The sequence below is a fragment of the Antechinus flavipes genome, chromosome 4, assembly GCF_016432865.1.
Source record: "Antechinus flavipes isolate AdamAnt ecotype Samford, QLD, Australia chromosome 4, AdamAnt_v2, whole genome shotgun sequence".
NCBI lineage: Eukaryota > Metazoa > Chordata > Mammalia > Dasyuromorphia > Dasyuridae > Antechinus > Antechinus flavipes.
The window spans coordinates 69,170,036-69,197,082 of NC_067401.1; the positions used below are offsets into that span (position 1 = coordinate 69,170,036).

The 27,047-nt window shown below is 31.5% G+C and overlaps 1 protein-coding gene across 3 annotated transcripts in view; it reads left to right on the forward strand.

The window, feature by feature from the left end:
• DPYD (dihydropyrimidine dehydrogenase) overlaps positions 1–27,047 on the forward strand; it is a 1,007,953-nt gene that overhangs the window by 236,554 nt on the left and 744,352 nt on the right. For all 3 annotated transcript variants that reach the window (XM_051993282.1, XM_051993281.1, XM_051993280.1), the window contains exon 4: positions 26,458–26,545. In XM_051993282.1, the coding sequence (XP_051849242.1) occupies positions 26,458–26,545 (88 nt within the window). The remainder of the gene's footprint in view (positions 1–26,457; positions 26,546–27,047) is intronic.

Sequence of the window (27,047 nt, forward strand, 5' to 3'; positions counted from 1 at the left end):
CCCTTAATTTACCCTCCCTCTGATCTCCCCCTTTTCCTTCTCCCCTTCCCTCTTATTTCCTTATTAAGCAAAATGTATTTCTGTATCGTGTGTGTGTATGTGTCTATACCTATGTCTTTTGGCCAGTTTAGATAAAAGTATCTGATCAATTATTAGCCATTCCCTTCCCCTCTTCCTCCATGTTTTTTATGGACTTCAATTTGTGTGAGAAATTTTTTCTGTCCTTTTTTTTTTTATTTCCATCCTTTTCCAGCTCCTATGTATTCTCTTTTTCTTCTTTTTCATTCTTCTCTTAAAATCATCAAAATGTAAGAAAATCTCTAGGTCTTATTAAATAAGACTCCTTTTGTGATTAGTGATGATAAAGTTTTTATTTTTTTTCTTTAATAAAATATTATGCATCATCTCCCCTTATTAGGATCTAAGCATTTTATCACTGTTAAAATCTTTTTGATTCTTCATTCATGTTTACATTTTTACATTTTTCTTAGCCTTACTAACTTTTTTCGAACTTCTGGTTTTGTCATCAGAAATGCTTGAAAGTGCTCCCATTTCATAAGAGGCCAATTCCTACCTGCTTACTTCTACCCCCATATACTTAAACTTATTTGTTGTATAAGGCATTCTTGATTACAAGCCTATAGCATTTATTTTATGGAATGTAGATATTATACAGTTCTTTACTCCTTTCTAGTGGCTCAATTGTGATTCTTTATTGTGCCTCATTTGTACTTCACTACTTATAGCATTTGTTCCCCTTTAAGTGCAAAAGTAGAAACTTTGGCAATGACATTTCTGGGAGTTTTCATTTTGGAATTTCTTTCAGATTATGACTAGTGAATTTCTATTTCCATTTTACTCTATGATTCTTATTATCCTGCCCAGTTTTATTTTAGAATTTCTGGAAATATTATGTGAGGGATATTTTTTGTTTTTGTTATTTTCAGGTTGTTGAACTATTCTTAAGTTCCTTTTACTCAATTTGTAGATCAATTGTGTTTTACTATTTTTTCAACTTTATTTTAATATTTGTATTTATCTTATAAAGACTTTATTTTCCATTTCTAATAATTTCAAATTTTCTGGACAAGAAACTTTGCACCTGTTGTGTCAAATTTTTAAATCTTTTAAAATAATTTTTCTTCTAAACCTCTTGTTTATTTTCCCTTTTCTGTGTAGTGTTTTTGTTTCATTTATAAAACTCTTTTAAAAAACTTTTGTTCAGTCTCTTCCAGTAATTGTAGTTGGATCTATGCCCAAGCTCTATTTTTTTCTTTCAGATGATAGTGTGTATAGATATTTGAATATTTTCTTCTTGATTTATGTCTTGGTTATCCTTGTTACTACAATAGGTTTTTATGATAGCATTACTTATATATTTTTAAATTTGGTCATTCTTCTCATCCACTTTCTGACTTTTGACATTATGTTTGGTGTAGGCTTGTGCACTTCTGCAGAGAAGATGGGGCTGGTTTTATTAGTGTTTCTAGGTATTATTTCAAGCTGTCAGGGACAGCTCAGACTGGGTACCTGCATGATATACATTGTCTGATACATAATGTTAAAAAGGTCAAATCAGATCATGTAAAGAGTAAGTTATCATAATTATAAGTCCCTAAAATATATATAAATTCACCTTTTTAAAATAAGATTCAGCTAAAAAAATAAAATTCAGGTAGAAATGATATTAGGACAAGATAAACTGACATGTTAGGTGTATAAACTCTTTTTTGGCTTGTTTCAAGATACAGATAACAGCACATTATATACATTAATTTGGACCACCTAGAGCTACTTCAGTCTTCTTCTCAAAGGTTATTATTTTTATATTTTGTTTGTGTGTATATATTATTTATCTATATGCATATATATAATGTGTGTATGTGTGTATATTACATATCTCCATGTTATTAATAAGCACTAAAGTTTTGATTATTTGATAAGGTCAACCTCTACAGGATCACTTTGATATAATTATGTTAACACATGGACTTTTGGGGATGTTGTGCATTTTATTATGTCATCATATATTTTTAATTTCTTTTCTAAAATCTCTATGTTAAAAAAAACCCTTTCATTCCATATAGATGATAGCTTATGAATATTTGGTATGGTAATATATAAGAAAAATGCTTTGCTTAAGTTTTCATGAGTAATATTAGTTAGGACATTGAGACTGATATTTCATTCTGTAGTAATGGTTCCTTTATAATACAATATATTGTTCTAGTTCTTAAGAATATTTTGAGACTTGCACTTGCAATATGGGTTTTTTATTTCTGACTTTCAGATTATGACAGATAGTCACTTTTGGATATATAACTATAATCACTAGATTATACCTCACTAGGTATTTGGCACATGTTACATTTTTAAAACTTTCTTTGATACACTGCAGTTTCTTCTGTGAAGTCCAAGTTGCTTAAGGATAACTCTTATGTAATTTCTGGCAGTGACCTGGTTCTAAATTTCCATTAAAAACCCTATTCCCACAAACCCCCACAGTATTTAATGATTTATTTAAGGTTATTTGTTAACATTGTTTTTGTTTTTATTTTGTGTTGTTATTACTTATAGATAGTATTTTGATTTTCTTCTTGCATCTTAACTATTTCATAGGCTCCATTCGGAGTTAAAATACTCTGGGTTACGTTTGACAAGTACAAGAGTATGTCTTATTATCAATCAGTCTTTACTATTGCTCAGTAAAATAACATATTCTTGTCCCAAAAACATTTCTTTATGTTCATGACTTGTTTATCATATTCTCTAAGAATATATCTTAATCACTTTCTTTCTGTGAGGAAGTACTAATCTTTTTATAGTTGCTTTAGGATGAGAGGTCATCTATTTCATTAATATTGCATAATTGTTGTTTTATTATTTTAAGAAGGCTTTGCAGATTTATTATACTTTTTAAAGTTCCAAATATGTATATTAAACATGGAATTATATAAGGATTATTTTTGTTAAATATTTTTTGTTGTTTGTTTTATTTCCTAGCATAGCTTTGATACATTATACAAACCTCCTCATGGATTCCTTCCCCCACTCAGAGTTATAGGTTTAGCTGTGTTCTCAGAGAAGGACTGAATACTACTTTCAGTGTTCTGGATATAGGAAACCCTGAGGTGCTTTTATTCTATTATTGTCACTTGGGAGCTATGAGGAGTGAACTTCCCATTGATAATCAGTCTGACTTAGCAATTTTTTAAAGTCTTACTGAGAAGTTATAGCAAAAACAGTAGTTAACAAACTTTTGTTTAGTAATGTCTGACTCTTCATGAAGCCAATTGGAGTTTTCTTATCAAATTACTAAAATGGCTTGCTGTTTTCCTTTTCCAGCTCAATTTATGGTTGATGACCTTTAGGTAAAAAGAGTTAAGTGTCTTGTGTTTGAGGCCAGATTTGAAATCAGATTTCCCTGACCCTATGCTTGGCACTCCATCCACTGTGTCCACTCAAAGCCAAGCTTTGAGCTGGAAATAAAGAATGGGATAGCTCCAGGAACAGAGGTCCACCATAAAAATAAAAAAGGAGAAAAGATAAATTTAAAATGCAAAAAATAAGTCATATATATAGAGAACACGAAGGACAAAAGGACACCTCACAATTCCTGGTTACTGGAATTTCTTTTCTCTCTTTATGGAGTCTTCCTAAATTTCTCTTTTACATGGAATTTTTTCTTGAGGTTCAAGACATCAAGAATCAGTCAAACAAACTAGAAAAAATGAAAAAAAAATGGAAGAAAATGTAAAATACCTTATTGGAAAAGAAGCTGACCTAGAAAATAAAATCTACAAGACACAATTTAAAAATTATTATTCTTCTTGAAGGCCATGACTTGAAAAAAAAAAAAAAGAGCCTGGATAGTATTCTTCAAGAGATCATAAGTTTTCCTTAAGTGCTCTTATACAGTGAAAACAGAGGGGGGAAATAGTCATTGAAAGAATCCATCAATCACCTTTAGAAAAATCCCAAGGAACATTGTTGTGAAACTCTAAAACTATAATCTCAAGGGGAAAAAATACTGCAAGCTGCCAGACAAAACAATTCAAGTATCAGAAGCAACAGTCAAGATTACCCAGAATCTGATAGTGTCAGAGGACTTGGGATACCTTATTCTGGAAAGCAAAGGATGTTGGTTGTAATCAAGAATTAACTACCCAGAGAGACTGAGCATCATTTTCCAGGGGAGGCAATGGATCTTCAATGAAGTAAGAGACTTTCAATCATTTATATTGAAAAAACCCTAGAAATAAAAAAGAAAATTTAATCTTCAAATATAGGACTCAAGAGAAACATAGAAAGGTAAATAGGAAAAACATATACACACACGCACAACACACACACACATAATTTAAAGGCTAAACTGTTTACATCCCAAAATGTGAAAATGAAATCTGTAACTCTTGAGTACTATATCTGTTATTGGAGCAGTTAGAGCAGGCATCACATGGAAGAAGGGTGTGGTTGTAAATGGACTCTGATGTGATGATATCAAAAAAAAAAAAAAAAAAAAAACCTATTGAAGGGTGGAAAAGGATTGAACCAGGAGAAGAGGAAAGGCGGGGTATATTGTGACAAATTAGATCACATGAAGAGGTACAAGGTTTATCGCAGTGGAGAGAAAGAAGGGAAGGGTCTGAAGTTTGATCTCATCAGTTTTGACTCAGAGAGAAATAATTTAATCATTCAGTTGAGCATAGAAATTTATCCTACTCTATAAAGAAGTAGGAAGAGAAAGGGGAGAAAAAAATGAGGGATTAGATAGAAGGGCAGACAGAAATATTAGAGAAAGAGGTAAAAGAAGAGAGGAGAGATGATAGAAGGTAGGGAAGATAAAGGGCAAGATGGGTTAAAACATTATTAGGGAGGGACAAGATAGAAAGAGAACAAAAGTATATAGATGGGAGAAAATAGGATGGAGGGAAATACAAAGCTAGTAATCATAACTGGGAATGTGAATGGGATAAACTCTCCCATAAAATATAAGCAAGAAACAATTTGCTTCTTGTTCTTGTTGTTCACAAGAAACACATTTGAAACAGATACATACAAGGAAAAGGTAAAAGGCTGGAGCAGAATTTATCATGCTTCAGCTCAAGCCAAAAAACAAAAACAAAAAAACAGGAGTAGCAATTCTGATCTCTGATAAAGTAAAAGTAGATTTAATTAAAAGAGATAAGGAAGGAAACTACATCTTGTTTAAAGATTTAAATTATTTACCATAAATTAAAATTTAAATTATTTACCATAAATAATGAAGTAGTAAAGATACTAAATGTATATGTACCAAGTGGTAAAGTATCCAAATTCTTAGAGAAGATATTAAGCTAGTTACAGGAAGAAATAAAGGACAAAGTTATATTAGTGGCTGAGTGAAGTCAGGAAGCTGCTCGAGCTCTTTTAGTTTTCATCGAAACCACATGAAATCAAGGCTCTGAACACAGCCTCAACTTTTTCCCTCTCTGAATCAGAAAAATCTAACCTCAAAATAAACAAGAAAGAAACTACAGAGGTTTATAGAATCCTAGAAAACTTAGATATGATAGATCTCCAAACAGGGACAGAAAGAAATACACCTTTTTCTCAGCAGTACATGGCATCTACACAAAAATTGCCCATGTATTAGGGTATTAAAAACCTCGCAATCAAATGTAGAAAGGCAGAAATAGTAAATGCTTTCTTTTTGGACCCCAATGCAAGAAAAATTATATTCAATAAGAAGCAAAGGAAAGATACACTGAAAACTAATTGGAAATTTAAATAATGAGAGGTTCAAACAAGAAATCACATAAACAATAAACAGGTTCATCCAAGAGAAGGACAATAATGAGACAACATACCCAAAATGTATGGGATGCAGCCAAAATAGTTTTTAGAGGAAATTTTATATCTCTAAATAGTTACATGAATAAAATAGAGAAAGAAAGAGGAGATTAGTGAACTGCATATGCAATTTAAAAAACTAAAAAACGAACAAATTTAAAACTCTCAATTGAATACCAAATTAAAAATTCTGATACTCAAAGGAGAGGTTAATAAAACTATTGAACTAATAAATAAAAGGAAGAGTTGGTTTTAAGAACAAATAAACAAAAATTGTGTGGTAAAGAGTTATTAAGTTTACATTCCATTAATGGAAGTTCAAGTTCAAATTCCACTTGGTGAACTTCATGGAACCAAAGCATTTAACTGGGCTAATTAAAATATCAGTCTAACTGTTTGCCACCATATTTCCCTGATTTTATTTACAATCTCATCTCTAACACCCAATCCAGTAATATAGATCATAAATTAAATATGTTTTCTCATTCTGTGAAGATCTAAATTCTTTTGTAGAGGAATCCATCCTAATAAGAGGAAGAGTGAGACATACACTGGAAGATGTCTCATAGATTTCTTTTCTTGACATTGCATGGTTATCAGTTGATGACATGGGCTAACCATTAGTTATCTATCACTCTCCTTGGCCTCTTTTTATTCATTTCATTTACTCCATGATTGGCACCATATAATATTTTGATTTAATTGCTAAATATTTCTTACTAAATTGATTTTTGCTGTTGTAGAGGATCAGCTAAATGAGAAGGTGAATTAGACATATTATTCATTTCTATAAAATGAATTTATAAGTGATTGTGCAATAAATTTTAAAACAAGATTCTGAAAGTTTAATATATTTTATTTATTTTTAAGAATGTGCCTTTATATTGATATTTGGAAACTTGTCCATTATACTTTTGCGGGTTGCATGTTTATGTATTTTTGAAGAAATTTGTGAGAAGATACTGATAGCAAAAATATATTTTATGGAGGTAAAGTGGAGTCTTTTTATGCTCCAAATGAAGATCATTATACTTTCTTTAGTCAGTGATGTATAAATTCATTTAGTGATTTATCTAGCTTACATTTTTTTGAGATAAAATAAAAGTTATTGTTATTAAGGAATTCAAAGATTTTCATTTTGTTCTTGCTGTTATTCTATTTACATAATAACTTTTCATTTGCAGAAAGTGTCAGCACAAGTATACGTTGCTTTACTTAATAGATGTATTCCTGAAGACTTGTGCATATATCAAGCCATACTGAAATATATTAAAGGAATTCATTACTTACCTTAGAGGGGGAAACTTTAAGGGTCACTCTAAAGTAATAGTAACTGCTTCCAAAGTCAGTATCAGGATCATCATTAACATCAGTACAACCTGCTTACCCTGAAGTAGAAGCCACTTCCCAATGTTAACATATGTGTGTCATTTTTACTCTATAATGAAAAATTGTCCAATATGGGTACTTCATCCAGATAACAGTCAAATGTGTCAAAGGCTGCTGAGGGTTTTGAGTGTGTAATCAGAATCATTTGAAAGAATACTAATGCTAATAAAATCACATATCCAGAGTACAGAAGGAATGGATGGCAATTTTGTCTAATTTTTTTCAAGATGACTTACATATAAGATATTTATTGTTTGTTTGTTGATTAGATTACTGAATTGGACACAAAATCATATTTTATGGAAAGTAAACATAAGTTGACCTGAAATTCTGAGAATACAAATGCAGTATGGGGCATTCCACTTTAGTGCTTGCTTTTGCTTCGTGATCAGCACTTTTTAAATTTTTGATCTTATTCTTCTATCTTTTATGCTGCTTCTTCTAGATAATTATTATTTGTAATGTGTTTTTACTTACTAATGCACTTCATATATCTCTCCATAGCTCTTTAGGTGATTTTCAGCTCAAATTTGGTAAATATCATAATTTCTCTGACTCTTGGGCATATTGCATTGCAGAAACACATTGGTATTAAAACATTGGAACTTTGTTTCAGGGAGAAGTTTAGTCTTTAAAAAGAACTTTTCTTCTATCAAAGATAATCTAACCACTCTTATCTTCCTATTTCCTAGATAATTGGCCCACATATATTTCAGTTATTATAAATTTCATTCAGTAGAATCTGTAATGTTTGGAAGTTCTCTATAATTAGCAAACAAGAATATATAGAGAGAATATCTTCACTTGCATAAAATTCTTTTATAATCTGAATGGCAATTAATGGTTTTTTTCCCTCAAATACATATGAACACAAAAATAAGTTGATTATGCCTTAACATGACAGAAAAGGAAGATTACAAATGTTGGAGCAGATGGGAAAATAAGGTCATTAATGTATTGGTGGTGGAGTTGTGAACTGATTTGACCATACTGCACAGCAATTTGAAATTGTGTTCAGAAGACTAAAACTATGCATACATTTTTACTCCTGCAACCCTACTACTAGGTCTGTACCCCCAAAAGAGATTTTTAAATGGGAAAAGTAACTATAGTACAAAAATATTTATAGCAGCTCTGTTAGCAATGGCAAAGAATTAAAAATTGAGAGGAAAATGGTGAGTGGCTGACCAAGTTGTTATTATATGATTGAGATGGAATACTATTATGTATAAGAAAGGAAAGTCAAGATGCTTTAGAAAAAACCTAAAATGACTTACATGAATTGATATAAAATAAAGTGAATAGAACTGGGAAAACATTATATATAATAACAACAGTAATATATGATGATTGAGTGCGAATGACTTAATTATTCTCAGCAATGCAAATGATTTAAAACAATTACAAAGGACTCATAATGAAACAAGTTATCTACCTTCAGTGAAAGAACTAATGGAGTCTGCATGCAGATCAAAGTATTTACTTTCTTCATTTTTATCTATATTTTAAACAAAATGATTCACATGAAATGTTTTGCATGACTGCACATGTATAACTTCTATAAATTGCTTGCCTTCTCAGCGAGGTGGGAGAGTAAGGAAGAAGAAATAAAACTTGGAACTCAATTGTTTTTGACAAAAAAGAATGTTAAAAAATATACATGTAACTGGAAAAAGCAAAATATTAAAAGAAAAAGAAGAAAATAACTAGTAACAAAGTAGTTACCTATCAATTGCAAAATGAAATAGGTATATATTCTGTGATATATATATATATATATATATATATATACATATATATATATATATATATACACACACACACACATATAATGTAGATGAATGTAATAGAGTATTAGTGTACTTTAAGCAACAATATGAAGAATTCAGAGAAGTATGGGCAGACCAGTATGATCTGAAGTATATCAAGTTAGTAGCTCAAGAGAGCAATTTAATGCCACAAACATGAACACAACATAAAAAAATGTAATTCTTGTCAATATCATGACCAATCAATTTTGTCTCTAGAAACTGTTGTTTCTGAAACACCTTTTATCAATAAAGAGATGGTACAGAATATGGGGTGGCTTGAGAAATATACTGTTAGATATGGTTACTGTGCTGGTTTGTTCTGCCTGCCTGTTTTTTATTACAATGGAGAGTTCTACTGAGGAGGAGAGCACTGAGAAAAAAAAAAGATATGAGTTGATTAAAATCCCATGAAGCTGTTTTTGCCTTTAAATACCCAATAAAAGCAATCTTGAAGTCTCTTTTATTTGGTTTTCCAAGGGGTACCTTTGACCTGTTTTCCAATTATGTTTCCATTTACTTTTGTCTTCAGGTTTTGTTTACAATAAGAATTATGCAGGGTATAATGACACACTCCTTGTATTCTAAGCTACCAAAAGAGGCTGAGGTTAATGGATTGCTTGAGCTCAGAAGATCTGACCTGTATTTGACTATACTGATCTGTTGTTCATACTAAATCTGTCACTAATATGATGATCTCATAAGAGCAAGGGGTCACTAGGAAGCCAGGGAATGGCAAACTGACCAATGTCAAAAACAGAACTGGACAATACTTTTATGCCAGTTAGTAGAGGCATTGGTTCTATGAGTAACCTCTGTACTTCTAGCCTGGGGAAGAAAGGCTAACCCAGCCTCAAAAATAAATAAACAAATAAATAACTGAACTAATAGATAATTTATGTAAATAGATGGATAGTTAAGTAGGTAGGTAGGTAGGTAAGTAGATAGATAGATAGGTAGGTAGATGGGCAGTTAGAAAGAATGATGGAAGAATGAGAATTTCAATATTGAAACAATTAATTTTCTTCTTTAGTATATTCACTTATAGTATGAGCCTTGAAAAAGTAGTTTACATTCTGAGAAATCAGGAATACTTTTTTGTTTATAAATGTCCCAGAAATCATTTTTTGGTATCATTTGCCATTTTTTTTCTCTCACTGTCATCATTCCTGCTGAAGTAGAAGGAGCAAGGCCTATTAGCTAGTAAATAATAAAGTGACCATTTAAATCTGAGCTTAAAACCAAATTTATTTTTTTTATTTTTACTTTTTATTTATTTTTATTATAGATTTTTATTTACAAGATATATGCATGGATAATTTTTCAGCATTGACCCCTGCAAAACCTTCTGTTCCAACTTTTTCCCTCCTTCTCCCCTCTCCCAGATGGCAGGTAGACGAATACATGTTAAATATGTTAAAATATATGTTAAATACAATATATGTATACATTTCCATACCGTTATTTTGCTGCACAAGAAGAATTGGACTTTGAAATAATGTACAATTAACCTGAGAAGGAAATCAAAAATGAAGCGGATAAAAACAGAGGGATTGGAAATGCTATGTAGTGGTTCACATTCATTTTCCAGAGTTTTTTCACCGGGTGTAGCTGGTTAAACTTAAATTTAAATTCAAATCCAATGCTTTCTACTATAACATACTGACTATATCGTAAATTGCAGTGAGCAACAATTGTGTTGTCTTCATTCATATCAATACTCTCAGAATATGTGTGTGTACACATGTATACATGTGTTTGCATAGACTAATCAAACTCCCAGCAAAAGTCAAACTCCAGTTGACTCATCATTAAATTGAAATTCCCCTTGACAAAATTAATATCAATCTCTTAATTACCAGATTTGATGATCATTTCTTATTGCTCATTCTGGAGCTCTCTGCAGCACTTGACATTGTTGATCTTTTATAATCATTTTAGTCTGGATTTTCATGATTTCGCTTGTTTCGGTCTTTTCCTTTTCATCCTATAATTTCTTCTCAGTTTACTCTGGTAGTCTTTCCAAATTCTTCCAAAGTTTGTCCTGACATTTCTTTTCTTTTTTTCAATAGAGCTCCCATGGGATCAGTTATCATTTGGTTGCAGATAATTTCCAGATTTATATGTCTACACTATCTCTCTCTCTCTCCTAATTATTACCAATTATCTTTTAAGATATATTAACCATATGATTCAGATTTTTCAATCCTTCATATGCGAAACAATTCAATTTCTACCTTTTGAAATTGTCCATTCTTCAGAACTTCTCTAATACAGATGAGGACACCACCATCTTCCAAGTTATTTAGACTCATAATTTCAGCATCATCTTTAATTTCTTACTCACCCTTAGCCCATCTAGCTAGTCTTTGGTCAAATCATTTACATTTTGGGAATCTTTCTCATCTATGCCCTCTTCTTATTTTTCATATGGCTACTCTCGGTCAATCTATCATCTTTTAACCTAATTATTTAAATAAGCTTCTAAAATATATATTATTTTTTAACATTCATTTAATTTTAAATTTTGAGTTCAAAATTATATTTTTGAATGCCTCTCCCACCCACTGAGAAGACAAGCAACCTGATATGAATTGTATGTGTGAAATCATACAAAATATATTTCCACATTAGCTGTAACACATACACACACATGCACACAAACACACACACTCAAGAAAGTGAGAACTTTTTACTTGGATTTTCACTCAGAGTTCATCAGTTCTCTCCCTGGAGAGGAATAGCATTTTTCCATCATGACACCTTTGGAACTATTTTAGATCACTGTATTGGTCAAAACAACTAAAATTTCAAAATGAATCATCATCATAACATTACTCATAGTGTACACAATGATCTGTTTTTTTTTCCTCACTTCACATTGCATTAGTTTATAAAGGTCTTTCCCTGTTTCCCCCCTCTGAAATTATCCTCTTCATCATTTCCCCACAGCAAAATAATATTGCAACATAATCATATGCCACAATTTGTTTAGCCATTCCTCAATTCATTAGTAACCCTTTGATTTCCTTTTTTTTTTTTTTTGCCATTGCAAAAAGAGCTGCTATAAGTATTTTTGTACACAGAGTTCAAACTTAGTAACAGTATCATTGGTCAAAGGATATGGACAGTTTTGTAATTCTTTTGACATTTTTTCCAAATTGTTCTGTACAATGGTTGAATCAGTTCACAACTTCACCAGCAGTTTATTAATGTACTTATTTTTTCCTTTCTTTGAACTAATTCTAATTAGAGTGAGGTTCAAGCATGCAGGAAGATTCTAATCCATCCCCTTTCCTCAAATCTCATCCCACTCCAATATCCTCCACTCAACTGCCAGGGTAATCTTACAAAAGTGTTATGTCAGCATATGTCACTGATTTGGTCAGTCCAGATGAGCCCCTGTTCAAGCTAAGGATCAAAAATAAACCCCTATGGCATTTGAAGCATGTATATATGTTTATTATATATATACTTATATATTCATGCATATGTACATATAGCCATATACAGCTGTGTGTATACATATGTGTGTATATATTCATTTATATATAACATTATATGAATACATATAAATATATAAGATATTGATTTATCTTTTGTGAATAAAAGATATCAGTTCCTGCCTTTTTTCCTTCCTTCTCTCCTCCCTTGATCCCTCTTTTTTTCCCCTGCTTCCTTCCATTCTCTTCAAACAACAAAATAATACCAAAATTTATATCAATAAGAACTGGAAGGAAACACCAACAAAGTTTACATAGAAAAATAAATAATTTTGCATGTTAAATAAGTGTATTATCAACTTGAATGGATCCCTTTTTTTTTTTCAAATCACTATTTTAACATGTAGGGCCGAGTAGTTTTTCCTTTTCAGAAATCCCAATTTTAATGAGACCACAGATTTATAGTAGTATTGAATATAATATAGGGCATAAGAATATAACAGAGTACAGGTTTAATAAACAATTTATCTAAATATCTTCTGGAGACAAGATATCATCTTTATCAAAAATAGTTTTGCCCAGAAGTTACATATATCCCAGAATTGAAATTCAGTGATTGGAAAAACCAAGTGACTGCCCTTCTCCCAAAATTTGTTTTCTTGCTTCTAAAACAGTTGTAATATATACTGTTCTAGCTTCATTTTTCTCAAATACAAAAATTCTAAAAAATAAAAACCAACACCAACACCAACAAAACCTTCTAAAGACAAAATCCACTCCTGAACCTTGTACTTTCCCACTACCCTCCCCCCCCAATAGCAAGTACCTGATGTAAAAAAAAAAAAAAATTCCATTGACATTATTTGGGATTTAATTATACTTCTACACTTTTAAATGATCTCTCTTCTGGAACTTTAGATGATTTTAATAGTTGTGACCTCAGTTTTCTTATGTGCAAAATGAAAGGGGATGAATTATATATATATATTATAAGGTTGACTCCTATTTATAAGTCTCATGAACAATGAATTAGAAATCTTGATCTACAGGACCCCAATGAAGTACTCGGCAAATCCAGTTTTTACATTTCTGATATGAAATTTTGTATTATATTTAATATCACATTGATTATTTTTAATATACATTAATTAATGAACTCCAAGGTGCCCAGTACTCATCTTTTTTCTTTTGTGAATGAAGATAATCCTTTCTTCTATTAGCTTTATGGACTGGAAGTAGCACAAGGACATATTTAATATGTCCATTGTACTACCATCATTTATTGGATGCTTGAAAAATGATCATTTCTCACTATTGCAATGATCAATATCAAAATTATAGCCACAAATTTAGTGACATTTTGTTTGCAAAGTAGCTTTAAGCGTTCTTTTGAAAATTATTTCTTGAAGAGAAGAGAGGAGGGAGGAAAGCAGAAAAATTTGGAACTCAAAATGTTATAAAATAAATATAAAAAGATGTCTTGACATGTAATTGAGGAAAATAATACTATTTAAAAGTATAACTTGAGTTTAAAACCTCAAAGATGACATATTCCATTTTTGCATTGAACTAATGTATGTTTTTAGTAGTAACTCTTTTTAGCATGTAAATATTATTTCTAGATATGATGATATTTTTCTTATTTAAGAATATGAATTTTGAGAATTAAACAAAAATATGCAGATCTCATAAAGAAAAATATATAATTAATAACCCACCAATTTGTAATATAAATTATTTTTCATTTTGTGTGTGAATGGGTTTGGTTTGTTTGTTTTTTTTTACATTTTCAGTACCAAGCTGTATCCTTCTCTTCCTCCCAATCCTAAACAAGAGAAGGCTGACATTTCATATGTATGTTTGTATGTATGTATGTAGTATTATGAACCTATAAACACTAATACATGCTTTCATATATCAGTTCTTTCTTTGGAGGGGGATAAACATCTTTCTTCATAGATCCTTTGTTGTTAATTTGAATATTCATATTACTCTTCAGAGCTTAGTCATTCAGTTTTTCTTCAAACATTTTCTTCAAACCTTTCGCTGTATATGAGGTTCTTTTAGTTTTGCTTATGTCACTCTTCATTATTTTATGAAAGTCTTTTCATGTTTTTAAAAGCCAGCCTGTTTCTCATTTTCTTATAACTAAATAGTCCTCCATCACAACCATGTACTATGACTTCTTAAGTCATTCATCAATTGATGGGCACATGCTCAATTTCCAGTTCTTTCTTTACCACCTCAAAGAGAATTGCCACACAAAGGTTAAAAACAGATAGGATCTTTTTGTTTTGTTCTTGATCACTTTGGTCAACAGATGTAATAGTGATGTTGCTGGGTCAAAGGGTATATACATTTTTATAAAACTTTGGGCATAATTCCAGATTGCTCTCCAAAATACTTGGTTTAGTTAATAATGCCTTTAACTTTTTCATAACTCCTACAGAATTTATCTCCCCCAACGCCCTTTGTCATTATAGACTATCTGATAGGAGTAAGATATCTCAAAGTTGTTTAATTTTCATTTTTCTAATCAATAATGCTTTACAGGCTTTTTATTTGACATGTGTGCATCTTTTAGACATATCTTTGATTTCTTAATCCAAAAACTGCCTGTCCACATCATTTAACTATTTATCAATTGAGGAATGGCTCATATTTTTTATAAATATGACAAAGTTCTCCATATATTTGTTATATGAGGCTTTTGTTCAAGACGGTTGAATGGGATTTTTCAAGTCATCTACTGATAGATAAATTAACAAAATGAAAACAAATGTTTTATAATTTGAAATAATATATATTTTAGCATATAAATTATTCGCAATGAAATAATTTCTTTTTCCTCAGAGAGCTACAAGGATCCTTGATATTTTTACAATGTAATCACATTATTTTGAGAATAATCTAAAGGTGTTTTTTTTGGCATTTTGTACTAGGAAAGTTATAAAAATTATCCTTTGTCAACCTATTTTGTCTAATGTTTGTTGGAAAAATTGAAAGGATTTTAAGTAAGTTTCTCCTATATAAAATGCTCAGGTGAACATTAATGGAGGATTTAAAACAAAAATCTTATAAAGTGGGGACAAAATATTGATATAGCAGGTTAGCTATATGTCACTTGGACTTTGGAAAATTTTTAGTCAATCCAGCTAACTTTTAATACAACGATTGACTATTTTTTATTAAATAAATGAATTAGTGAGTTAATGGATAAATAAAGCATTTATTAAATATGTAATATGTGCAAGGGAGTTTTCTAACCCCTGAGGATACATAGAAAAAACTTTAAAGAATCTCAAGTTCTATTGAAAGGAGACAACATAGACAAAGATTTCAACTGCAAATCAACTGCAAGTTCTGAGTTCTTAGAGTAAAAGGGCAAAATAGACATTATTTCTTCTTCAATGTCATTTCTGCTGATCAGAAATATATGAACTTTTTGTAGAATTATTTGACAGTACCAAGGACTTTGGTTTTAAGAACGAATATTCTTTTCTGGTTCTTCAGTATCTGTTGAAGGAAAAGATATCCATCTTCATAGGAGTTGCTTTTTAGAATAATGACTGAGGCATTGAATTGGAAGCATTATGATTCTCAAGACTCTTGAATTCAAGATCCTGGGCTATCTCCATTAGGAGAGATAGAAATTAATGATGTGGTGGTGATCTGTCTTACCTGGTGCATATTGCTTCTCATCTTTCACCTAGGGTGCCTTGCTTCTTCAGATAGTTTTCACTTATTACTGAGACATTTGACCATTGTGTACAAAAGTTTAGATTTGCTGTTAAATCAAGTATCTATTATTATAACTAATGCAAACTCTAATGTAATGATAACCTTACTATCATATTGATTATTATTATTATTACTATTACTATTATTTTGTGAATGAAGAAACTGAGGACTGGAGTTGATAAGATCATAGCTTTAAACCTGGAAGGGATCAGGGGAAGCAACTAGCCAAGTTCCATCACTCGATCAGATTGTTCTAATACAATGCCATATTACTACTAACAGTTGTTAGAGAAGCACGGTGGAGAGCATGCTCTACTAGTGGCCACGATATACCAGGCAGCAAACATACCACAAACTCTGTGTTCAAAATTCACTCACAATCACTATCATCTGTGTGACACTGGAGAAAACTGCCTTTCTTGTGTATTACTTCATTTGTAAAATGAAGTGTTTAACCTTCCTGATGTCCTTTCCAGCTTGAGCTATCTGTTTTATGAAACTCTTAAGTTCAAATCCCATATTTGAAACTTCTCTGTATAATCCACAAAGTCATAACATCTCCGGTATCTTGTTTAAGAAAATGATGCATCTTGCGTGGGTGCTCTCTCTGATCCCTTCTAGTTATACAACTCTGAGCCTATAAACTTCTCCAACAACACCATCACCAAAAACATGAGACAGTAGCACTGACATAGTATCTAATAGCTTGCAAAGTACTTTTAACTGTTACTATATTTTATCCTAACAATTCTCTGAGGTAGGTATATTATTGTTGTTCCCATTTTAGAGATGAGAAGACTGAGGCAACAGAAGTTAATGAACTTGCATAAGGTCACATAGTAAATACTTGAGGCTACATTTGAAATCAGTAATTCCTGACACCAAGTCAAACATTCTATGCATTCTATTGCTTTGTTGTTTGTAGATATACAAGAGCAAAGATTGAATAAACTCTTTATGATTCCAGTGTGTGTGTGTGTATGTGCATGCGTGCGTGCATGTAAACTATACTTGACAATATTTCTTCCAGTATTTTTACTTTGTAAAAAAGAAAAAAACCTTAGAAATATATAATTCATAATTATGTCCACAAGTCAACTTATTTGTATAATTTATTTATTTATTCTTTTCATTTGAACCTTTGGTTATATCTATTTGCAGACATCTCAGTGTAGAAATTCCCTTCACAGATGTAATCTTAGAGAGTTGTTCCGGTTATTGAAAGTTTAATTGACTTGCCTATAGTAACATACATAGTAGGTGCCAAGAGGCAGGTCTGAATCCATGTCTTTTTGCCTTCAAGGCCATATTTGCTAAATGGTGCTACCCCCTTTTCAACATAAGCTTAAATATATTAATGTATTTTAATTTATTTACATAGTTTCATGTCATATCTCATTATTTGCTTTGCCTGTAAAAAAATGCAAAACAGGAAATAAAAAGGAGAAGAGAATTTTCCCTCTTCACATTCCCAGGCTAATATGACTAATAATGATTTTACTTTTTATGAAGTCATAGAACTTATTATTTGTCAATATAATTTATTTGACAAGGAAACATTCTATTCTGATATCTCATGGTTTTTTTCCTTTTATACTTCTATTTGAGACTGATTTTCTTACACATATATATGTGAGAAATAATGCATATAACTCACATATAAATTTATATACATACACACATTCATGCACACACATAAATGTGTATATACACACATGCAGAGAGAGAGAGAGATTTGCTTTGTGTCTCTGGTATTTTTAAGGTTCTTGAAGGAAGGGAATATGCCTTGTAGTTCTTTTTATCCTACATAACAATTTTATATAATAAGTAAGATTACATATTTAGAGCAAGAAGGAAAATTAGATATATAAGCTCCTCATTTTCAGGTGAGAAAAGGCAGTTCAGAGAATTTAAATTACCTATCCAGTATCATCCAACCATTAAATATCTAAGGATTTGAACTTTAAACCTAGTGATTGATACTCAGTAAATATACATCTCACTAGAGTAGAAGTTCTTTTTTTTTTTGTAAATAATTATAATTTTTTATTGACAGAACCCATGCCTGGGTAATTTTTTACATTATCCCTTGCACTCACTTCTGTTCTGACTTTTCCTCTACCTCCCTTCACCCCCTTCCCCAGATGGCAAGCAGTCATATACATGTTAAATATGTCACAGTATATCCTAGATACAATATATGTGTGTAGAACAGAACAGTTCTCTTGTAGCACAGGAAGAACTGGATTTAGAAGGTAAAAACAACCCAGGAAGAAAAACAAAAATGCAAACAGTTTACATTCATTTCCCAGTGTTCTTTCTTTGGGTGTAGTTGCTTCTGTTCATCATTGATCAATTGAAACTGAATTAGATCTTCTCTTTGTTGAAGAAATCCATTTCCATCAGAATACATCCTTATACAGTATCATTGTTGAAGTGTATAATGAGCTCCTGGTTCTGCTCATTTCACTTAGCATCAGTTCATGTAAGTCCTTCTAAGCCTCTCTGTATTCATCCTGCTGGTAGTTCCTTACAGAAAAATAATGTTCCATAACATTCATATGACACAATTTACCCAACCATTCTCCAATTGATGTGCATCCATTCATTTTCCAGTTTCTAGCCACTACAAACAGGGCTGCCACAAACATTTTGGCACATACAGTATCTCTTTGGGGTATAAGCCCAGTAGTAGCACTGCTGGATCAAAGGGTATGCACAGTTTGATGACTTTTGGGGCATACTTCCAGATTGCTCTCTAGAATGGTTGGATTCATTCACAACTCCACCAACAATGCATCAGTGTCCTAGTTTTCCCGCATCTCCTCCAACATTCATCATTATCTTTTCCTGTCATCTTAGCCAATATGACAGGCCTGTAGTGGTATCTCAGAGTTGTCTTAATTTGCATTTCTCTGATCAATAGTGATTTGGAACACTTTCATAATGAGTGGAAATAGTTTCAATTTCATCATCTGAAAATTGTTCATATCCTTTGACCATTTATCAATTGGAGAATGGCTTGATTTCTTATAAATTAGAGTCAATTCTCTATATATTTTGGAAATGAGGCCTTTGTCAGAATCTTTAATTGTGAAAATGTTTTCCCAGTCTGTTGCTTCCCTTCTAATCTTGTTTGCATTAGTTTTGTTTGTACAAAGGCTTTTTAATTTGATATAATCAAAATTTTCTATTTTGTGATCAAATGATCTCTAGTTCATCTTTGGTCACAAATTTCTTTCTTCTCCACAAGTCTGAGAGGTAAACTATCCTATGTTCTTCTAATTTATTTATAATCTCATTCTTTAAGCTTAAATCATGGACCCATTTTAATCTTATCTTGGTATATGGTTTAAAGTGTGGGCCCATACCTAATTTCTGCCATACTAATTTCTGGTTTCCCCAGCAGTTTTTGTCTAATAATGAATTCTTGTCCCAAAAGTTGGGATCTTTGGGTTTGTCAAACATTAGATTGCTATAGTTGACTATTTTGTTCTTATGAACCTAACCTATTCCACTGACCAACGAATCTATTTCTTAGCCAATACTAGAGTAGAAGTTCTTAACACTTTTTAGTGTTATAAAATAATTTGATAATTTGATAAAGCCTGTGATCCCATCTCAGAAATATGAGGCATATTTCCCTAATGAATATTGATGGAAAGCATAAAATAAAATACATAGGATAAAAATAAAAATCTTATCATGAGAACATAAAACAAAACCAATTTTACAGCCCCCAGGTAAGGAATCCATGAGCTTAAAGCTAGATTCTTAGATCCTCATACATATAAAATTGTATCATTTTCTTTTTAAAAGTCTGGGTTGAAAAACTTGACATTACTCAAGAAAATCTCCACTGCCATCCCCATTGTGGTGGTTACCTCATAAGGTAAAGTTCACAAATTCTTTTAAATCAGATGACTCATAGTTCTCCTATAGTTGAGTTAAAGGGTTTCATACCTTGCCCTGAGTTTCCCCAGTATTTGTGGCCCTCTGTAATTTTGTCCTATGAACCTAACCTGTTCCACTGATCGACTACTCTGTTTCTTAGCCATTACCCAATGATTTTGATGACTGCTGCTTTATAATGTAGTTTTAGGTTAGTATGTTAAGCCTCTTTTATATGCATTTTGTTTCATTAATTCCCTTGAAATTCCTGACCTTTTGTATTTCCAGATGAATTTTGTTATTATTTTTGAGCTCTGTGAAGTAATTTCTTGGGAGTTTGATTGGTATGGCATTGAATAAGTAGATTAATTTAGATAGTGTTGTCATTTTTATTATATTAGCTCGGCCTACCCATAAGCACTTGATATTTTTCCAAGAGATTAAATCTGACTTTATGTGGAAAGTGTTTTGTAATTGTGTTACTATAGTTTTTGTCTTTGCCTTGGCAGATAGGCTCCCAAATATTTTATACTATATATATTTTATATATATTATATTATTACTGTACTTTGTTAGTACTATATAAAAATGATGATGAATTATTTTGTATCCTGTAACTTTGCTAAAATTGTGAGTTCTTTCTAGTAGATTTTGAATTGATTCTCTGGCATTCTCTAAACATAACATCATATCATCTGCAAAGAGTGATAATTTGGTTTTCCCATTATCTACTCTTATTCCTTTAATTTCTTTTTCTTTTCTTATTGGCAAACCTAACATTTTTAATCCAATATTGAATAGTAATGGTGATAATGGGCAACCTTGTTTCACTCCTGATCTTATTGGGAATAGTTATAGTTTATCCCCATTACATCTGATGCTTTCTGATGACTTTAAATAGATGCTATCAACCATTTTAAGGAAAACTCCATTTATTCCTATACTCTTTTTTTTTTAAATAAAAATGGGTTTGGGATTTTGTCAAATGCTTTTTCTATGTCTATTGAGATAATCATGTGATTTTTGTTAGTTTGGTTATTGATATAATCAATTATGCTAATGATTTTCCTAATGCTGAACCAGCCCTCCATTCCTGGTATAACTCCTACTTGTTCATGGTGTATTATGCTGGGGATAACTTGCAGTAATCTCCTTGCTAATATTTTATTTAAGATTTTTCCATCTATATTCATTAGGGAAATTGGTTCATAATTTTCTTTCTCTGTTTTAGTGTAGAGAGTCACAGACAGTGGGGAAACTCTGAGTGAGGTAAAAGCCCCTTCAGCCCAGAGGGAACCTGCTAAAAATGTCTGGTTTGGCTCCCCATCTCCCTAAGGGCTCTCTGACTTCCTGAGATGTCAGGAGGCAGTGACAACCTGTGTTGTGATTGAAGCAGAGTGATACTAGGTGACAAAGAGTGATACCCAGTGGCAAAGTACATTAAATAGCAAGTTGTTTATGTGGTCCCACTTGTACAATATATACTTAGCACATGTCCAATGCTGTTCCTGTTATATAAGGGTATGAGGATATAAAAAGGGGAAAGTCCTCGAAATAAATAAACTACATTTTTCCACAATCCTCATTACTTCTCCAAAAAGATGATATATTTTAATTATCCCAGTATGGAGGCTGTAGAAAGCACAGTACATTTTACCATTCCAACTTGGGGCCTCTAGAAAGCAGGAAACAACAGTTTATTTCCTATTTGGTTTAGGTATCAGCCCTATGTCTGTATCATGAAAAGAATTTGGTAGGATTCTTTCTTTCCCCATTTTCCCAAAGTATTTGCATAATATTGGAATTAATTATTCTCTGAATGTATGATAAAATTCATGTGTAAATCCATCTGGCTCTGGAGTTTCTTTCTTAGGGAGTTGATTAATAACTTGTTCAATTTCCTTTTTTTTTAATGGGACTATCTAAGTAATTTGTTTTCTCTTCTGGGCAGTCTATATTTTTTGAAAATATTCATTCCTTTCACTTAGATCATCATATTTATTGGCATAATGTTGGGCAAAATAGTTCCTAATTATTGGTCCAATTTCCTCTTCATTGGTGGAAAATTCATTCTTTTCATTTTTGACACAATTTGATTTTTTTTTCTGATCAAATTCACTAAAGGTTTACTTATTTTGTTGTTGTTGTTGTTGTTGTTGTTGTTGTTTTTCATAAAACCAGCCCTTAGTTTAATTAGTTCAATAGTGTTTTTTTTTTTTACTGTCACTTTTATTAATCTCCTCTTTTATTTTCAGAATTTCAAATTTGGTATTTACTTGGAGGTTTTTTATTTGTTTTTTTTTTCCCCTAGCTTCTTTAGTTGCATGCCCAACTCATTGATTCTCTCTTTCTCTATTTTATGCAAATTAACATTTAGCTATATAAAACTTCCCTTAAGAACTGTTTTGGCTGCATCGCATAAATTTTGGTATGTTGTCTTCTAAATGTCTTTCTCTTGGATGAAGTTCTCAATTGTGTCTATGATTTGTTGTTTCACCCTGATTTAAATAATTATATTTTTATCTCTTTTTCTGGTGTGTACTGTGGTGGTGGAGATTGCTCTAGTGGTACCTAATCAGCTCCTACTCTAAATATACAGTTTGAGTAAGGTTATAGCAACTCTGTGGAACCACTGCTAGGCTCAGAAAGGAGAAAGTTGAGTCTGTACAGGAGAGGTATAGTAAGTATAGTTGTGTTAGAGACAGATTTGATGATTATAGATTACAGGGAGGACGGAATGTGACCTATTATAGGATCATAGATAATAGGAAAATAGATTTAGAACTGGATGGGATCGCAGAAGCTACATAACCCATATAAGTCCTGTTATCCTCTAATTGCTTGATCACAATATGGTTGATCCTTGAGGAAATAACATAATAATCCTCACTTTGAGACTTCTACCTTCTTTTTTGTTTTCCTTCTTAAAAAGAATTTACATAATGCTTGCCCTACCTACTTGGCAAAGTTGTTGTGAGGCTAAACTGACATCAGTAGGTACAAAAAGGACTTTGAAAAGTTAAATGCATTATACCAATGTTCCATATCATTATCATCAGTTGTGGAAAATGTTTGAAACACAGTTTCTATAGTGAACAGATTACTCTTATGTAGTAGTTCTATAGAGACTGAGACTTCTCTAAAGATTTGTGAGAAATTAGTAAATTTGGTTAGAATGTTTTACTGGATGTAATATTTTTGAAGGATTTTTATAATCTTTTACCCCAGAGGAATGAACTGATGTGCTTGAAATATGTTTATTAGCTTTTTCACATGATGGCCCTGAGCATCAAGATACTAAAGCACATGACTTGTACTAGATGTCAGTGAGGGTTATTTTTATTTTGAATACTCTAGCTTGGCTACTATCTGATTTCTTTTAGACTAGGCTAATTTCTTAAAATGCCAGGGCCTCTGGGTCCATGCTGGCTTGCTTGAGGGAAGTGAAGTACAGAAAAATAAAGGAAACTACATTTACAAATCATTTGAAATTAAAGAATAGAATTTTTTTTCTTCAGATTGTAATTCAGGGATTTTTGTTTGAGGAGTAACAAGCAAAAATACTAAATTTAAAAATCTGAGCATTGTGTAATTTCCCAATTATTAAAAAAAAAGCCCTCTATATTTTTTTCTTAAAGACATATAAAGAATGAAGTATCACTCTCTTCCTTACTCATGATTTAAAACAAGTTATTCACAATGGAATAACTGAAATTTGTGGAAGAGAAAAATCTCTTTTTTCCTCAGAGTAATATGCTAAGTAAACATGTTCCTTTAATAGTTCCTTTTTTCTTAAAGAAGAAGTACTAAGGTTTTTACACTTATTAACATTTTATATTTTATTACTAAGGAAGAAAAGGTCTTTCACCTTTTGTCTGTTACTCTTTTTCCCAATGATATGTGTTATGTTCTATATTTAATGCTTAGGTGAACAAAATTAGCACTGCTAAAAAAAGAAATCTTCATATATTCTATATCTAAAAGTTAATGTATCCTTTTAATGTAAATTCATTGGGTATAATTGTTTAGGGATTAAAACTATACTAGAGAAGTGTCAAAATTAATTTTTTGTCCCTTGTAAAATTTTTAAAATAAAATGGATTAAAGAACTCTAAAAAAAGAAAAGAAAAATTTGCATTAAGGTAAAATGAATGCAATATAATGCAACATATAAGAGGAAATTGATGTAGAACAGTGGTTTTACAATAATTGTTGACATATTCCTCTAGTATTGTGTCTGGGGTTTTTCCTAGTATCAATCATTTAAAGCAATTTAGGTAATCACATTCTGGCACACCTTTCTCCAATTTTATTTACACCACTTGCCTAACTCATTGTAATGCAGTACCTTTCTGCCTTGGTACAGTAGATGCACTCTGTAATATCTATTATGGCATGGTCAAAGGATAATTTATTGTCAAATAGAAAAATAGGTCAACACTAATGTCACTTGATGATCAACCCCCAAAGTTTAATAAAACATCTCGCCAGTATGCATTCCAGGGCAGTGGTTGGTATTTTATTAGGACTACCTGGCTAGAGCAGCAGTGTAATTACTGAGCTGTCAGAGTGATAAGTGGGACTAATGGCAGCTTGATGCACTTGAGTCTGCTGAGCGCTTAGAGGATTGCAAGATGGTATTATTATAAGAGTCTGCCTCTTCTGGCATATTCATGGCACCAAAGGGGGGAAAAAAGAATGCTACAATGCAGGTTTGCATGGCCCTGCCTCATTAACATCTGACATTTCCAACAGCTGTTATTTGTGAACCAGCTCAATAATAAAAAGAGAATTATTTGGTAAAGGTGCCTAACAACTACAACTAGGAATCCTTGCATTGTCAGTCCTGCCAAGTGGATCTTTCAATTGATGTTGAATTTAAGATTTCTCTATATGAAGAATAGAATTACGGTACATATTAATTTGTCTGATCTGCATCAACCTATCATATAATTTCGTTCTTTTAAAAAATTGTCACTTGGGTATTAGAAAAGACCAGAATAAGAAATTTGTGAATACATTGGATATAATGAGTTGAAAAGAAGGGAAAAAAAGTATACCTTTTGCTTTTTCCTATGTGGAAGAAAATCTTACAAGGTGGCAGACATTTGTAAAACTGTAAAAATGGCTTTGAAGTAAATAGGGAAACATGAGTATAACTAGGACATTAATCACTCTAACTTTTCAGCTGATGCCTGATTTTCCCTGAGCACATGGATAAGAGAAATTTCTTTCACAGAAATTTTAATGCTCAGTCTTTTTTTCAAATTATAAATACTATAAGAAATGGTGCACTGTACATTATGACAATGGGGAACTTCGGCTAGTCAAAATCATTTTCTTGTCACAAGGTATGCTTCAGGATTTACTTTAGTAAAACTCTTTTCAAAGTCACAATTATTATTTTTTTCTGCAAAGAACTGTAGCTATAGGGGTGTATGAATTCAACTCAATAATAGATGCAAATCAAACAATGGCATTTGGAGAAATAATAGGCTAGAGGTTTAATCACTACATTTCAATAAGGACAATTGATTATGAAAAGCCTTTGGTTTTCATTGTGTAAAATTTAATTTAAAAGAGAGAAGGCTAGAGGCACTAATCAGAGAAGAGAGATCAGATTTAAAAACAATATTCACACAGTGGACCAAAATCTACTAATCAGAAAAGAAAGGCTAGGAGATGATTGTTTTTTATGATTCTATGTACAGAAGATAGGGTAGTCACTTTTATTAAGGAAGGCATATAATTCTGAATGAAATTCTGGAAGAATTAAGAAATAGATAAGGTAGTGACATTTTTTTCTTAGGATTCAAACCTAGTGGTTTTAAGATACCTGAAGTAGTAATCATTATTGGCATAACTGGAATCCATGATTTGAAGATAGCATATGAGGCTGAGGAATTAAAAGTTACAAATCACAGATAGGAGAAAATGTCTTTGTAAATTTGAATAATGTATCCTATTAACTTTACTAAAATTAGCTGTTTGAGTTTGTAAGTACTACTTGAAGAGGGAATAGGTTTAAAATAAGAATGCTTAAGTGAGGAGCCTATCATAAATAGCTGTGTTCTACCTACATGTAATAGATGGGAGGAACACTAGAAAATGGAAATGTTATTTAGATATATGTATATAGACACATAGCTATAAATAAGGATGATAATGGGTATGTTTCATTGCTATAAAACATGTCCCAAAAGAATGTGTGTATACATTGACTCATTATAGGTCTAATTTCAAAGGATGAAGATAAATGTAGAAAAGTAAATCTGGTCCTATCACTTTTGTATTGAAAAAGATTTTGCTTTTTGCCTTGCATATCTCCTTAACTCAATTACTTTGTTCCATAGATGCTTGAAATGTGCAGATGCCCCCTGTCAGAAGAGCTGTCCAACTAATCTAGACATCAAATCATTCATCACCAGCATCGCGAACAAGGTAGAATCAGACTTACTCTGACAAATGAAAGTTGATAAAAGCATTTGATGAACTGTGATTAAAATGCACTGCTTCTCTCATTTAAATACAACAAAATAAAAATTTAATAGGTATTTGGAAAATGAAGATAGGCTTAATAATTAGACTTTGCTAGTTATAAAGTCACTGGTACCAAAATAGAGTATGCATTGTATAAGTTAGTCATCATAGTTAATAAAAAACAGATTGTGACAAATTAAATATATATATGTATACATATATATGTATGCATGCATATCTAAATATCTAATTTAAAATGGCATTCATTTGATAGTTCAATTGTATCAGTAACAATTGAATGGTTGAAGATAAATTAGTGTTTATCCACACTTTAAAGTATATAATTTTGTTTTAAATATTTTATTCCATTTTGATCATAACATATTGTGTCAAAGGAATAGATCCCCAAGTTGCAAATAGTTTTCTTAAATTTTGTTAAATTGTTTCAGCAGTGTGTGTGTGT